The following is a 17,789-nucleotide window of genomic DNA, read 5'->3' on the forward strand; positions in this document are numbered from 1 at the left end:
TTCATTGGCCAGCTGAAGGTACAACTGCTCAGGTAACATCCATGAAATGGCTATGCCAACTCTACACAGCTCCACATGCCTGCAAGGGCTATGACCCATATGGTCTAAAAGGTAAGGTAAAGGGGCCCCTGGCCATTAGGTCCAGTTGTGACCGACTCTGGGGTTGCGGCGCTCATCTCACTTTATTGGCCGAGGGAGCCGGGTCATGTGGCTGAGCAATGGGAGCTCACCGCGTCGCAGGGATTCGAACCGCCAACCTTCTGATCGGCATGTCCTAGGCTCTGTGGTTTAAGGGTCTACATGCTTGCAAATAAAAACTTCAGGGTGAAAAGCTCACTGAGCTTCAACAACACCTCTATTATACAGCCACACTGGCTTCCAGTGCATTTCTGGGACAAAGTAGTTTCAGCCATTGGACCTGGCCTATTTATTGGACCACCTGCATCTGTGCCATCCTGCCCACACAACGAGGTCTCAGTGGGATGCCTTCCTCTTGTGTCCACCCCTTGGGTATGTGAGGTGGGTGGCCATCAGAGAGAGGGTCTTCATCATGGTGCTCCCACGACTTTTGAACTCCCTCCCAGTAGATTTGTAGCTGGTGTTTACACTTAAGGGTCTTTAGAAAGTATTAAAGACCTATTCGTTTCAATTGGCCTTCTCTTGGGGAATTTGCTGGATTGAGGCTGGAGTGGATTATGTTACAGTGAATCCGAATGGGCTTTATTCTTTTTTATATCATATTGATTTTCCACCATTACAATTTTTTTTCTCCACTGTAAGCTGCTTTGGATGGCCTTTGCCTGGAAAGAAAAAGCATAGACTTTTTTTTTAAAAAAAAATGAGTGCATGGAGGTCACACAGCAGCCACAGTGCTTGATGGTTTTGCTCCTTCAGCTTGGAATTAAGTTTGATGTTCAGATGAAAAAGCAGAGAGACTTAATGAGAGTGCACACACTGCACCTTCCTTCCTCTCTGATCCATCCGGTAATAGCTTTTCCCCTCCAGATGTTTTGCTGGAAGCCAGAGCTCTATGGCAAGAAAACAGACGATTGGCTCATATTTAATTAAGCCTCTGGGCCAAATCTCAGTTTTCATTTCATTCAGTTGTGGATTCAAAACAAAAGCTTACCACCATCTGAGGTTTTAGAGGCTCTAGCTTTCCCAAAGTTTCAAATTGCATCCAGGTGCTGGGAGAGGGAGGGTAGGGAATAGTCGAGATTATTTTTGTCCCCTTTCTTTTTACAAAGGCTGGATAGATATCCCTTTCAGCACAAGGGAGGGGGAGCTCATGGTCTCCAAAGAAGTTGAAACCGTGGAGCACCGTGGGTTGTGCTCTTATTCATTAAAATGCAGCTAATGAGCACACCTGCATTGATGCAATGCCATAGGAGAGCACACAGCTCTGAAAGAATTATATGAAAAATTTTAAAATAATAATAATAATTTTGGTAGGGGGAAATGCAGTCAAAACAGCAGTGAATGAATGCTATATTGGAAAACTCTTGAATTTCCCTTAGGTACAGAAATATTGCCATGGGAAATGCCTTGGACATACTTTTTTTAATGGAAAGGCATCGCATACATGTTTTAATTCTCCACCATGCTCCAGAGTGATGCTATGTTGGGAACACTGTGAGGAAATAAAATGGTGTCTGCTTAGTTGCTGAGGGCGGGGTGTGTTTGTAAATGGAGCCACAGCAAGCATTGCCCGAGGATGCTGTGCAATGCATCAATCCCACGCAAGTACATACTGTAGATATGCCCTCAATATCCATGCATCATAAGCAAGATACCAGACACCAATACTATTTACATAAAGGTGATTGTGCAGGAAGATTCCCAGCATGGAATTATTTCATCAAAGTTTATCGATGAATGAGCAACATCATCTAAAGAGGGGCATATGAATTGGATATGGCACACGTCTGAGTGACTTAAAGAAAGTGTGACCTAAGTGTTCTTGATATCACAGATAGTAGGGTTTTGTCTAAGGGCCAAACTAGACGTGATGTTTAATATATCTTTGTATTTCAAAAGAAAAATGCAAATAGAATCAGCTTTTTTTTTTCTTCAGAGGGCAGGGGATGATAATTCTCAGGATTGTAGATGTGGAGGGGGAAATTAATCCATTCCCCACTCCTGCTGAACTCCAGAAGAAAAACTTTCCTCCTAAGTGGTTGCCAACAGGGAATTTCCCTAAATGCAAACTGCATCTGTAGGGGAGGGATTTTCCTCTGGATCACAGCAGGGTTAAATCCTCCCTTCCTGCTAATTCTATTTGCAGCTTTAAAAATATGCACATAAAAGGCAAATACAGTGTCATGTCTAGCTGAGCCCTAAGGAGACTTCTAGTCATTGATCTGGAAGATGCCTTTTAAATACACTGTACATCATATGGCTAATCCATTTCTGTAAAACCAAGACCTCTTGGGAGGCAGAGTGGGGGGACTTCAACCCTATTTTATTACTTATTCTTCTTTTGGTGTAGGGAGCTTCCTGCTGGATGTATACTGGCACAGCTCCAAATAATTACACATCATGATGGCTGAACATTTTCCTTATTAGATTCTGCTTCTGGATTCCTTCCATGAGACTGCCTACGCCACTGTCATTTATTGGTATGCCTTGAGCAATTCCAACTTTGGTCATGTTCCATATTCTGAATGTCAGCTTCAAGTCAGAACACTTTTAAGAATTATCCTTTTAAAGGAAAACAATGTGCTCCACAAGTCTCTTATTGTACTTCTTTAATCTTATTCATGGCCCTAAATCTTGTCTCCTCTCGCCCCTTCATCCTTTTTCACCTGGTGATCAAGCCCCAGAAGCCTTGCCAAATATTGCATGAAAAAGAAGAAGAAAAGGAAACACTCGTGGATGAGAACAAAGATAGAAAGGTTATCCAAATAAAAGAAATGAAAAGAAAATGTTGGTCCACTAAAAAGGCCAAGAGCCAGATGTAATCTTGAGCAACTAGACTCGCATAACTACTGGGGACACTAGACAAATTTGCACCAAAAGTTACTTCTCACTATTTCATTAGGGCTTGAACACGTTATCACAATGTGGGTGTTAATGTGCATCCATATCAGCAATGCACAAAGACATTGACACTGGCAGCATGAAACAGCAGTGGTTTGAGAACTGGACTTTAGGTCTACGCCAATGCAAAGAAGTTTCTTTATTACAGAACAGGTGATACAGCCTGATCTGAGGCTAGCTTCATCAACTCTATTTACACATGACCATAAGAATTTACCATTTCAGGACCCACTAATCTTCTTCATGTCTTCTGCAGCTAGAAATATATTGACACAATTATGGAAAACAGCTACTAAATTAACTCTGGAGGCATGATGGGATAAGACTATGGGACACAGCTCTTGTGGAGAAAGTAATGAAGCATCTTGGAGCACGAAGGAACCCAAAGACCAAAGATGATTCTGAAACCATATGGTACATGTTTATTCGGTACCCTGGGAAGGACGACGATTGTCCCGTCGTCACCAGCTACTCACAGCTCACCCTGGGACAATCCGTTAAGGCAGAGAATAGAAGATGCTTCACAGATATAATCAACTCTACACTATTGTACAAACCTGCTTAATGTTTGACTTAATCATTTACATTGTATATGCATGGAATTTATTTTGGGGGGCGTTATATGGGGATTGTTTAAGTACTTCCATAAGAATAAAGTTGAAAAAAGAAAAAGGAAAAAGAATACATTGAGCTCAGGTGTTGAGCATGCTCTTTGCATGTAGGTGGTGACAGGTTTAATCCCTGGTACTTCCAGCTACGCAATGACAAACCTAGACAGCATCTTAAAAAGTAGAGACATCACCTTGCCAACAAAGGTCAGTATAGTAAAAGCTATGGTTTTCCCAGTAGTGATGTATGGAAGTGAAAGCTGGACAATAAGGAAGACTGATTGCCAAAGAATTGATGCTTTTGAATTATGGTGCTGGAGGAGACTCTTGAGAGTCCCATGGACTGCAAAAAGATCAAACCTCTCCATTCTGAAGGAAATCCGCCCTGAGTGCTCACTGGAAGGACAGATCGTGAAGCTGAGGCTCCAATACTTTGGCCACCTCATGAGAAGAGAAGACTCCCTGGAAAAGACCCTGATGTTGGGAAAGATGGAGGGCACAAGGAGAAGGGGATGAGATGGTTGGATAGTGTTCTCAAAGCTACCAGCATGAGTTTGACCAAACTGCAGGAGGCAGTGGAAGACAGAAGTGCCTGGCGTGCTCTGGTCCATGGGGTCACGAAGAGTCGGACACGACTAAACGACTAAACAACAACAACAACAAACTTCCAGCTACAGCTTCTTGTTTGACACCTAGTGACAACAACACCAAACTAGATGGATCAACAGTCTGACATGGGATAAGGGATCTTCCTATTTCCCTAAGATTGTGCTGCTGTATGAATCCTTCATGGAGGATAAGGCTAGCAGGGGATACTAGCTATGATGACTATGTTCTACATCTATAGTTTGAGACAGTGCGGTGCTGAACACCCATCACTGGGAACTGCAGGTGTGGAGAGTGCTGTTGTGTTCAGGTTCTTCTTGTGAGCTTCCCCAGAGCATCTGTCAAGCCACTTTGAGAACACGATGCTGGACCAGGTCTCCTTTGGCCTGATCCAGCAGGCTCTTATGTTCTCATGAACCGAGAGAGAGAAATAATAGAAACCTTAGCCTCCTCCTGGTTGGGGTGCTGTACATTTATTATCCAAATTCTGGCTGACACCCTGGCCTATGGACTGGATTTTGCATTTACTGTCATTTAATTAGAACTGGGAGGAGTCCAGGAAAGTGAGTGACATATGATTAACTCTTGTGTTGCAAGCTAGTCCAGGGAGAAAGGCGGCTGTACTTTTGCTGGATATTCTTATGTACATTAATGTAGATGAGTTACACACTTAAGAACATACACGGATGCAGAAGAGTTTCCCACACTAAGCAGTAGAGACTGGCAGGGCTATGCGGATAGGGTTGCGTTGCTTTTCCGCCTGCCCCACACTGCGCATCGTTGAAAGATGCCAAGAGGGAGCAGCAAGAAGTTGGGCACTTTATGGATGCCATGTCAGAAGGGTTGGATTGGCTCTGCTGCTGTGCCCACGCCATGCTGAGCTCCCCACCGCCCTCCCCCTCACCATCTCAGTAACAGGCAACATAGGGCATTGGAAACTCAGAACAGTGCAGCCCCACTGGCTACTACAGGCATTATGCATAGGCAGCACAGACTTCTCCCCATACATGTGAAGCTTGTGCAATTCTCTGACACAAAGAATCTCAGCATCTATTTTTTATTTTAAGTTTCCAGCCCTTATAGTTGCAGAACTGTTTCTGGAAGATGTAATGCCATGTCACATACACACACCCCGACTTGGGCCCCAGGTTATGGGTGCTCAGCATGAGCAACATGACATCACGTTGCAACATGACATCATGATGTCATGTGCCGAGGTCTCACAAGGCCTTGGACAGCATCTCCAAGGCCTCGGACGTGACTTCTGGTGCTTCGCGAGGTACCAGAAGTTGCATCGGGGCTCCCTGTGGTAGGAGTGACGAGCACCCACAACAAAATTTTTGTGGGTGCTCAGGGCCCCCTAGAGATGGTGCCCCTGCACACATATATATGAAGAGATTTCAGTGGTTGTCTCAAGTTTCTGCCGCCTCACCCCACTTGTGTCCAAAAGGAACACAGAACATAGGAAGCTGCCATGTAGTGAGTCAGACCACTGGTTCATTTAGTCCAGCATTGTCTACACTGACTGGCAGCAGCTGTCTGGAATTTTAGACAGGAGGTGCCAGACATTGAAGTTAGGACCTTCGGCCTTCAAAGCAGGAGTTAAACCACCAAATAATGCTTCCCTCAAATATTGGCTTCATCATAAAAAAAGAAATAGTAGAATAAAGGGTTTGTCACCTCTCCTTTGGCATTCGCCAGGGCTGGGGAAATGATATGAAAATTATGTTATAATTGCATGTAACCATGTATGGAAATAACTGGCAGCTCTCCAGTTTGTATTTCTGATGTGGTTCCCAGTCATGAACAAATCACCCACCACTGAAGCCAAGTTGTTTCCTCAGCATGTGTACATAATAAGTGTGGCAGTGCTAGATCTTGATCGACATAATTTGCCCACAGTTCTTTCCTTTAGGAAACGGCGTACCTCTTTCAAGTCCGAAGGGGCTGCTCATAAAAACTAAATGCTGGCAAACACATTAAAACACATGCTTTGAATAGACAAACAAGCTTCTCATGACCATAAAATCAGAATGGCAGTAGAGTGAAGGGGCAATGTTCTTAGGTGGGAAGGAAGATGAACAGAGAAGAAATGGCTTAAAATTCTTGGGTGCGGGGCACATTTGATCTGCAGATCAGCCACCCCTGCTTTAGAAGATCACTTATTTTATGAACAGCAGCAAAAAAACAAAAAACAACCTTTGATGCATTGAAGAGGCACTGGCTCTGGATTGGGGAATTTTCTTCTGCAGGAGCATAACCCGTTCCCCCCATCCGCCCGATCCGTACCCCTCCCAGTCTTGTTCTTAATGTGGAATGTATGCTATGAGTACACATAAACAAATGGTCTTCTCTTCCCACTACAGCAGATGCCTCACTGTTTCTGAAACACAATGGGTGTGTGTCTGTTTGAGTTTTCATATAACCAAGCCATTCTTTTCTGAATGTACACACAAACACACAGGGAGATTTAAAGCAAACAGGATACTGATAGAATTGCCTCCTTCCTTTCAGTGATAAGATCAGCCACTTTTCCATCCGGAAGCTTAAAAAGAAAGTAATTCACACATTTGTGTATTTCAAAGAGGTTTCTCCTGTGAGGTCTGCTATATTTCAATCTAAGCAAAACTGTGGGACTGACATTTGCTGGACAACAAAATAAAAGGCATACACGATGGGATTTAATGAATGAGTCCTGTCAGCAGAAGCCCTGTACAAAGATGTCTGCTTGAGCAATGGGGTTCTCCCCTTGCTCTCTCCCATATCCCCCCTGTACCCCTGAAATTGGCTTCAGGGCAGGGGTCAGGAGAACCCCAGAAACACTGCATGGGGAAAGGAGAGAGGGGTGGGGAAAATTTTTCCACTTGTGGAATGAGCAGAGGAGCATGATGTTGAATTCCTTCCAAAATCACATGTATTGCTATATAGTCCATAAACAATCAGAGCTGTACATGTTTACAGGCATCCCCACATGCATCCAGTTGGCCACTGTGGGAACAGAATACTGATCTAGGATAGGTCAGGCATGGGGAACCTTCAGCGCACAACCCAAATGACTCCTGGCAGAGCTCGTAATTTGGCCTGTAAGGCCATTTGGCCCCATCCAAGCTGACCTGTCACTCAACATCAGATGTGGGGCAAGTAAAGTGAATGTTGCAAAGGAACAATTCAGAGCCTTAAAGTGCCCTCCTGATGGTTGCTCTGCAGTGGGAGTGACATCTGGTGCTGTTTAAATTTAGTGCCAAATACATGTCCTGCTATTTTTGAATAAATCCGCTCTGCTATGCAGCTCTCCATTGGGAGTTTCCCTGTGCAACCAATTTCAGTGGATTTGCATTCGGCACAGAATTTAAAAAGCACCAAGTGCAAGCCCCACTGCACAGGCACAACCAGGAGTGCACAGCTTCAGAGTGATCATTTGCAACAGTGCTCCAAGCAAGGCCTGCTTTTGTCTGGCAGCCTTTCTCAACCTGTGGGTCCCCAGATGTTGTTGAACTACAACTCCCATCACCCCTAGCTAGCAAGGCCAGAGCTCCATTGAAATGAAAATTACATTGTGCTTATGTTCATAATTTATATGATGGAGAATGTCTTAAAGTCTACTAATTAGCACTCTATTATTTTAATTAGCTGTCTATAAAATCTGCTAAACAGCAACCATCCAATTATAGTCAGATGAAATTCACCGACTTGTTAACTTCCATAACCCTCAACACAATGGAGAAGAAAATGGAGCTATATAATCCAAAGCCAAAAAGGGCTGCTTCCTGTAAATGAATTCAGCAGAAATGACAATTATCACAGCGTCTGCATCAGATACCTTTAGACAGTTTTACATACAGACTTGGCTTGAAGGCTGATCTGATAAACCTCATGACTCTTTTTATAAGCCATGTGTCTTATGCCCTTTTAAAATGTGGGGTTTTTTTGGAGGGGTGTTATTGGGTTGTTGTTTTTATTTTTATTATATAGTTTGTGGTTTTATATTTCAATTTTATTCTGTGAACTTCCCTGAGACCTCCAGGTATAGGGTGGCATATAAATTCAACAACAACAACAATAATAGAAGGCACACAATAAAAATATTATAATAACTCAGCCTAAAAAGAAGAACTTTCTAGCACTCATGGGCTGCATTCCAGAGAGCGATACTTTAGACAGGCCTGAGGATTTGCAAGTATTACAGGAGGATATGTGACCTTTTTCTGGGAACAGCGAACACCCATGAAATATCACAAACCTTCAAATATCACAAAAGTATTTGAAAGCCCCATTTCTTTGCCATGTGATATGAGAGGCTGCCGTTGGAGAAACACAAGTCCAAAGCCTATTTGGGCAACTGCCTCTTGGGATTCATTCTAACAAACATTTTATGTTAGAAATGTGCCATAAATATTCGGAACGCACAACTACCATCAACATCCCCCACCAACATATTGCAAAGAGAGTACACAGAGAGGATTGTATTGGAGAACAAAATCCTTTGTGGGGAAACAGAGAGGTGACCAATAGGCCTAAGAAGCCCCTTTCAGGCGTTCTCCCCTCAGGGGACAACAATTGCACAAGGGGAAGGGTGGTGTCACACTTGCTGCCCCTACTCTCACCACTGTTTTCCTTCCAGCCCCTCTCCCTACCATGAGGGAGAAGGTTTGAAATGGGGAGCCCTGCTCCATGTGTGTAACAGAACCCCGAAGGCTGATATACAGGTGAGGTGGCCTAGGAGAGATGGCCTGTGCTGCTGCAGTTTTCCCACAGCACCTAGAAATTCTCTGTTCAATCTGGTCCTGGCCATTCCCCATATACTCTGTTTTTCTTAGCCGCCCTAACATATGCATTTTTGCTTCCTCAAAAATGTCCCAGTCCAACAGTGGCGCATCCCATTTCACCACCAGCCACCCCACCACCTCCACTGGAGAAGTGGCACCAGTGGTGGGCAGGGCACCCACAAAGGTGGTGGCTTCACCCTGCCTAATGCTTGGGCACCACAGCAAAAATCCCCCCCCCCCACTGAGTCATCGTTACTGAAACATAGTGTATCTTCAGGCTAGAGGTACCCAAATCCCTGGCTGGACCTTCTCAAAAAGTTTCTGACAAAAGACTTTGGGAGGCAAGAGATCACGGCAGCTCTCAGTGCCAACTTCCTTACCATTTGAAGGATTCCACAATATGCCATCACGTACCCAGACGCCGCTGCTTCCAGACCAAAGAAATCGATAGATACGATAGAAAACATGATCAGGAACACACCTAAGGTTAAGGAAAAGACAACCTCTTTTTAGAAGGCAGGCGGCAGTGCTCAGCGCTGTTAACTAGAGATATCAAGAACTGAGCATGGGGCAGAAGCCATGTAAACTATGTACACTGTAGTGGCCTGCAAAGGTGCACCGCTGCTGCTCTCATGGGTCTCAAACGCAGCATGTTGCTGGAGCCTACCTGTGGGAGAAGGGGAGTGGTGAGGTGCAGAGGGCTTGGGGCTTTGCAGTGTGGCTGAGCCAATCTGAGGCTCTCGCCCTTAGGTTCCTGCACAACCCTCGAACTCCCCAGGCCTCAACCCTCCTCCTGCAGTAAACACCAGCAACACACCATGTGTGGAAGCCAGGAGAACTTTGGTGCTTCATTTTTGCCACCACACAGGCTGCTACTATGTGCTTTATCGCCACTGAACTATACTTTCCCCCCTTAAATGTGGTATCTTTTAAAACTCAATCATTTGGCATGTCTAAAATTGCAATGCCACATACTTTTTCTTGCTCTCTTTCACCCAAAGACGTCTGAAGCACAGTGTAGTGGTTGGGGTGTTGGGAAAGGACTGGGAAGGCCCAGGTTTCAAATCCCCACACAGTCACAAGTTTCACTTGTGTGACCTTGTGACACACTTCCTTAGCACAGCAACAGGGTTGTTGTAGGAACAAAATGGAGGACAGAGAAATATGTGTGCTACCTTGAGCTCCTTGCCCGAAAGGCAGGATATAGATAGATTAGATAGATAGATGATAGATGATAGATAGATAGATAGATAGATAGATAGATAGATAGATAGATGATAGATAGATAGATGATAGATAGATAGATAGATAGATAGATAGATAGATAGATAGATGATAGATGATAGATAGATAGATAGATAGATAGATAGATAGATAGATGATAGATGATAGATAGATAGATAGATAGATAGATAGATAGATAGATAGATAGATAGATGATAGATAGATAGATGATAGATAGATAGATAGAAGATAGATAGATTGATAGATAGATGATAGATAGATAGATAGACGTGCATATATATATATATATATATATATATATATACACATGCAGTCAGTAAGTAAATGCTTATCTGCACTAAAACATATACCTCTCATTTGTAGAAAAATAAGTATCAATTTATGTTCTTGGACAGCTAACCTATGGAGTTAAGCAGTGAACACTAGATCATGGTTAAGTCTAGCACAGATGAAGTCCACATCTACATCACATGTGCAGGGTAGCCAATCCACAAGCGCTTTAAAGTAAGTCTTACTGAGTCCAATCGGGCTTACTCTCAGGAAAGGGTGCGCGGGACTGTAATGTTCAGCAGAAGCATGCTTTCCAAAGTGAGTTTGTTTGGAGAATACCATAATTAAGTGGAATGTGTTAGTGCTTTGTCAGTTTCTCAAAAGTTTTCTTGCTTTGAAAAAGAGGCTTCCATTTCTCTGCATTATCTCTCAGGGAATGTTAAGATTTCTTTAGAACTTTGGTGGGTGTGGGATTTTGAGCTTGCCTCATCATTAAATGGTGGCCAAGGGTGTGTGTTCTTCTTTTCAGTAAGCATTTCCACAGCAATCTGCAGCCTCCCTGGCTGCAATTCCTGCTGTGAAAAACCCCACAGGAAGGTGATATCTTACCCTGGCCTTTAACTGAAGCAGAGGAAGCCAGATAGGCTGCAGAGTGCAGCCCAATAGTGCTGTGATGTGTAGGATGAAAGACAAGATATCTCCAAATACTCATCAGTCACCTCAGAAGTAAAGCAAGTGTGACAAACCCCTTGGGAAGATTACTGAATTTTTCACTCCGCTTTGATATTTTTCAAATACAATTTCTTTTCTTTTCTCTAATTGATGGAGAACAGGGCAGATGGACACCTGTGGAATTGTCAGCACAGCACTAACCTGTGTACATCACAGCTTTGCTTATAATATAAATACAGGCAACACTATAATTTGGGCTCTACATATGTGTACATTACTAAAAATAATTATACGGTTGGAGCAACGAGATGAAAATAAATGAGAACATTTATCGGAAGGTTATCCCTCCAGCATTGAGGCATGAATAAGTGGATAACAGCCAAATCTCCTTAAGATGTAATCTCAGCCCTTCTCAGGGTCTCAGCAGGTTGGATCAGCAGCCGCAGAGACAGGCTCAGAAAGAGCATCAGAGCACTGGGCAGCCCAACCCTGTGCATCTTTATTCAGAAGAAAGTCCCACCAAGTTCAGTGGAGATTAAGGACTGCAGAGGAGTGAAGCTTAAAAAAAAGCAGTGGTAGTGCTCACACAATTTCATTGTAAAAAATGTGGGATGTGAGATAGGATTAGACCCTGTTTCCTTCTTCTTATTCTATTATATAGATGGCTTGATGAAAAAAGAACACACAAGACCTTGTTTCGTAGGTGTTGACAGCAGCAAAAATACTATACGCAAGTAAATGGAGATTACAGGTTATGCCAACTCTAAATGAATGGATTGATAAAATCTGGGAACCCATGTTAATGGCAAGATTGACGCATTATATGGGGACAAAAGAACCCATTCAGTTTAATGTGCACAGGATCAGATTGAAAAGGGAAGATACAGGACTGAGATAACAGCTGGAGCCAGAAAATTTGCCCACATGTAGCTTACAAACCCAAATTCTTTTTCATTCAGTCTTTCAAATGTAATCTCTTTAAACAATGGCAGAGTATTATTGGGGGGGGGGATAGGAGCCCACTTATTCAATATTGTAAGAAAAACATTCCATGCTATACCTGCAATTTAAAGGGTGCTTTGTATTGTATTGAATTCCGAGAATTTCTCCTTTATTTAAGAAGTGACGCAATGGTATATAAAGCACAGAGATATTGAGTTTAAGATACTGAAGTAAGTGGTACAAAAGCTGCTTGCCTAGTGGGGAGAAGCTTCAGGAATAGTTTGCTGTGAGGGGTGTCACTAACACAGTGAGGCAGGGGTTACGTGCGAGCACTGGCAGAGCCAACCCAAGCAGCCCTGACCTCACCACTCCTACTAAGCAGCAAAAGGCTACTGATTTAGGTCCACCCCACTGAGCAAGTCACTTCTGAAGTGGCATGCAGCATCTCTAATAGTATAAGGGTATGCTTGTGTAATTAGAAGTTACAATAATGAGTTTTAAATATAGACACAAGCTGGACATTACGTTGATGGTGTGTTTAACTCCTGTGCTAAGGATTCCCCAGGTCCTTTTTTACACAAAAAGCTACACCTGTTGAAATTCCCTCTTCTGCACAAGTATTAAAGCAGTAAGAGCCCTGGCCTCATTTTAATTTGGCCACTTGCTAATGGCCTCAGGTGCTGAAGGCCAGCAGGACATGGCGTGGTAGGCCAGAGGCACTTACCTGACCTCCAAGCAGGTGAGTCACTGTTGTTTAAGTGGAGTGGGAAGATCAAGAGGGTGGCTAGGTCAGTGTGGTGTAAACGTACCAGCAGAGTCAATCCAGTGCTCCTGGCAGTGTGTTTGCACCACATCACCCTTATCTCTGCCCCACCACTCCATCTGTTACAGGTGGAGGCTAAAAAAAAACAACCCCTCTAAATAATTTCTGCAGCAATGATTCTGGTGGTAGCCCAATGCACTCTTAGACTGACCACATGCTGACTGCCACCAGGTGTAAACCGACCTAGCTCATGAGTTATACTGGAGTATGCAACGCTAAGCATTATATGATTTGCAACTAAAGGAATACATTTTTCTGCTGAGACAGAAACACAAAAGATGCCAATAATCCCTAAGCAACAATCATATCTGACTGGAGATCTTATATATATATTTTAAAAAATCTCACAGCACTCACCTGAAGGAAATCCGGAAAGTACTTTGATTAAAAAAACATCCATTACTCCTGGAAGTTTCATTAGGCGAACAGTTTCTTTGAGACTAAATACACTAGTGGACTGGGACACACCTAGAAAAATTTAAAAAGTAGGTTAAAGTCTGGGAAACCAGGTGGGCACCAGAAAGCACGGAAGTCATAGGATATCTGAGCACAATGGTTTCTTTCTTTAGGAACACTTTCTATGCTCTTCTCTCTAGCATAGGTGCCCTTCCTATGGAACATGACTGCATTGAACATGCAATAGACATGCACTCCAGAATTTTATCTTTGACAGTAGTATCATCCTATGCACAACTTTTCAAAAGTAAGTCCCATTAAATTCATTGGTGCTAATCCCAAGAAATTCCAGTGTAAAGTATAGTAGTTATGTGCCTAGATTCTATAAGAACTTTTATCCATTACTTTCTTAAAGCTGAAGCAAGCTGCAGACAAGGGCTTAATTTCTTGAATAGCTGTTATCGCTGATTATTGTTATTTGCGTTTATCAGTTGCTTTTTACAAAGGGAAACATACATTCAGGCCAAATATAAAAACCAGAATAAAATTAAAATGTGAAAGCCCATCTATAACATGATAAAAAAGAGATCTAATTCATCTCTAAAAAACTGTTAACCTAAAGAATACATGTACTGTGAAATCTTGTATTCACTGCTGAGAATGCTGGTTAGTATTAATAAATGTTTCATTCTTGTTATAATGGACCAACACAGAGGCCTGATATTGATTAACCTCACTTCTATGGCAGCCCCTAAGTTGTGGAATTCCTTCCCCACAGAGGTGTGCCTGGTACCTTTGTTATGGAGTTTCCATCGCACGCCGAAGACACACCTCTTTACTCTGCCCTTTGACTATACATATAGAGATTATATATATTTAGGACCCACCCTGTTCTTTTGATTGCATTTGCTTTACATTGATTTCAATATGGTATTTTTAAATTGCTATAACCTGCCTTGGAACCTTCCCTGGTAAAGGACAGGTAATAATAATAATAATAATAATAATAATAATAATAATAATAATAATATTATTACATCAGGGAGGGTGACCAATCTGTGGTCCTCCAGATGCTGTTGGACTTTGGGTCCCATTAACCCCAGCTGGTACAGCCAATGGCCAGGGATAATGGGAGATGGAAAAGTTGCTCATGTTTGGCTTACAAACCAAAATCCTTTTTAGCTTAGTCTTTAAAGCGTAATCGGTCGTCCCAAAAGGTCAGAAATGGTAAGCACTCACTCTGGTGTGCAGCATCTCCTTTCAACTGCGGCTTTGTCTGCGCAGGGAAAAAAACGAGGACTGTCAAAGCACAAGCAAGGCATCCTGTTAGTGCAACGTAGCAAGGAAAGTAGACACTGTCGATGGAAAACAAACAAACAAAAATGGTAAAAGTAGCTATTATGAATGCCAAGCTATGGGGATAATATGGGGAATGCCAAGCTATGGGGAAGTCATCCATTGCCTCAAAATCTTGTACGTATAACATTCCTTTATTTAAATTTTACATAATATCCTCTTAATTTAGCAGCATATATAGGCATTCAAATATAGATCCCTCCAGTCTTCCAAGCCCTGCCTTCCAAGATGAAGGGCACTTTGGGATCATCTCATCATCCCCTAGTATTTTACACGATTCACAAAGCAGTCTGAATTCTCCCTGCACCCCACCTGGGGGTGGGAGGTTGGAGTTGGCAAAGTTGTCCTTCCAGCCAGCCCTGCTGGCCTGTGCCAACCTGCCTGCAGCTGCCACTTTCACTCCACTGGTGTGGAGCTCCCTCTTGCAACCTGCAGCCACTTCCGGAAAGCAGCAAAGTGGGGCTTTCTAGGGGCATGCAGCGAGTGGGGTTGAGCCAGCCTGGGATTCATTGGAGCCTCATCCAGCCCCGCTGGCATCATATGATGGTGTCTACTGGCAAGCAATCTGCCTGTTCCTGCCTTTTCCACCCTGGCTCCTGTGTTCAGCAGGGCTACAGATGCAGCGCTAGCCCTGCTATACTGCAGAGCCCCATCAGGCTGTGGGGCAGGGATGGGGAGTTAGGGTTGCTCCCTCAGGCTACAGCTCTTCACCTGTTTATCTGACAAAAGTCCCATTGAACTCTATGGGACATACTTCTGAGTGGATATGTACAGGGTTTCTCTGTAGGCGACCAATACTTGTAGCAAACATGCACCTGACTTCCTCGTAACGGGCAGTGGCGTTGCCGATGAAAACTTCAGGAAAGAAGCAAACACACTTTTCATTTTATGTTATCCCAGTCAGCACAAAGCAAACTATGAAATGGCAAACAAGAATGATAAAGAGGAGGAAGGGAGTGGAGTCTACAGGGCTCGAAAGAGGCCCTGCTGCCAAAACTTAAACAAGAGGCCATGGGAAACCATGGTCTCCTTTGTGGTGGCCTCATATCATGTATATCAAATCATCTTCTCTCCATTGAAGGATAATTGTGTTCTCTTCCGTATTCACTGAGATTTATTACTATTCTCCTTCAAATGCAGATTAAAGCTGTATAAAACACAAAGGGCTGAGTAAGGCTGTGGGCACAATGATTGCCCACGTCTTACGGGCAATGTTTCTGTTAGTGTAACTGTGCATGGCAAGTTAAAGGTAAAGGTACCCCTGCCCGTACGGGCCAGTCTTGCCAGACTCTAGGGTTGTGCGCCCATCTGACTCAAGAGGCCGGGGGCCAGCGCTGTCCGGAGACACTTCCGGGTCACGTGGCCAGCGTGACAATGCTGCTCTGGCAAGCCAGAGCCGCACATGGAAAAGCCGTTTACCTTCCCGCCAGTAAGCGGTCCCTATTTATCTACTTGCACCTGGGGGTGCTTTCGAACTGCTAGGTTGGCAGGCGCTGGGACCGAACGATGGGAGCGCACCCCGCCGCGGGGATTCGAACCGCGACCTTTCGATCGGCAAGCCCTAGGTGCTGAGGCTTTTACCCACAGTGCCACCCGCGTCCCGTGCATGGCAAGTTAGGGAACCTTTTTTTCAGTAGTGGGACGTGGTCCCTGGTGTGGGGGGTAATCTCTTGAGGGTCACATGCTGGCAGGGAGGCAGAGTCCATGGTGGGCAAGGCACTCTCTCTCTCTCATTCTGTTACCACCCTTTTCTCCGCCGGCCACCCAGTTTCCTCTCAATTACTCCTCTCCTTGCCATCCACATGAAATTGGGCAGAGGGCTGGTTCCCACCCCAGCTGCAAGGGAATTTGCCTTGGAGGTGAGAGGCAAAGTACGGCACATTATTCCCATGTATTTGCATTGCTGTTCACCATATCCTTTAGGAGATTTTTAGGAGACTCAGGTGTTTTCTCAAAACAGATGGAGGAGCTGTTGATTAGCAGCAAGATGCATCATGGTGCCATTTATCGCTAAAACTCAAAAGCAAGAGTCAAGTTTCTCAGTATGTGCAACTGAAGAACTTCAAAGGGCAAAATATACATAAGCACTGCTGGAGATGGGAATTTGAACAGTCCACAGCAAATTTCTGATTATTTGAGAATAAGATCAGCCTCCTGAAAACCACCTCAAGCAAACAGAGACATTTCAACAAATTGCAATCTTCTTGGGTGGCGTCAGCCAAAGCAATTGTTATCTTAAACCACAAAATTAATCCATTTACTCAGTCACAACACTTTAAGACCTGAACAGATTTTTATCAGCTTTAGTAGCTGCTTCTGCTTGTAGGATCCAAAATTGCATGGGTGGGGTAGTCAACTACAATTCAAGCTTTTAATTTTCACATATATCGTATTTTTCGCTCTATAACACGCACCAGACCATAACACGCACGTAGTTTTTAGAGGAGGAAAACAAGGAAAAAAAATATTCTAAACGAAACAGTGGATGTATGATATTTGTGGTTCATGCTGTGGCCACAGACATGTGATCTGACAGTGAGTTTGGCGTAGCCCAATGCAAAAATCCTGAGGATCCATGTGGATCCATGCTTTGTAACCATGTTTTTGCACCACTGCAACCCCAGGCAACAGTGGGTGCGTGATTTTTTTGGTGCAAGATGTAGCCATGGACATGCTATGTGATCTGATGGTGAATTTGGGGTGACCCAGTGCAAAACTCCTGAGGATCCATGTGGATCTGTGCTTTGTAACCACGTTTTAAGTGGGGAGGGAAGGAAAAGCACTCAAGGGACAAGGAGCACGCATGGGGTGTGTGGAGAAGGATGCTGCTAATAATGCTATTTAGCGAGATGAGTGGGGAGGAGAGAGGGACAGAGAGCCTGCTTGCTTTAAAGGAGCCAACTGGACAGGAGCCGCTTACACTCTCCTCTCCTCTCCCGCTTTGCTCCTTTAAAGCAAGCAGGCTCTCTGTCCCTCTCTCCTCCCCACTCAGCGGCTCTTCTCCCGCTTTGCTGTTTCAAAGGGAGCCACGGAGGAGGGAAGGAAGGGGAACCATGCATCCTCTGC

The 17,789-nt window shown here is 43.9% G+C and overlaps 1 protein-coding gene across 1 annotated transcript in view; it reads right to left on the reverse strand.

Moving 5' to 3' along the window:
* Window positions 1-17,789, reverse strand: part of SLC67A1 (solute carrier family 67 member 1) — a 73,534-nt gene that overhangs the window by 21,235 nt on the left and 34,510 nt on the right. The window contains exons 6-8 of the mRNA XM_028733504.2: window positions 14,607-14,722; window positions 13,329-13,439; window positions 9,400-9,500 (exon numbers count right to left, since the gene is read on the reverse strand). Of these exons, the coding sequence (XP_028589337.2) occupies window positions 9,400-9,500; window positions 13,329-13,439; window positions 14,607-14,722 (328 nt within the window). The remainder of the gene's footprint in view (window positions 1-9,399; window positions 9,501-13,328; window positions 13,440-14,606; window positions 14,723-17,789) is intronic.

The sequence above is a fragment of the Podarcis muralis genome, chromosome 1, assembly GCF_964188315.1.
Source record: "Podarcis muralis chromosome 1, rPodMur119.hap1.1, whole genome shotgun sequence".
Classification (NCBI taxonomy): domain Eukaryota; kingdom Metazoa; phylum Chordata; class Lepidosauria; order Squamata; family Lacertidae; genus Podarcis; species Podarcis muralis.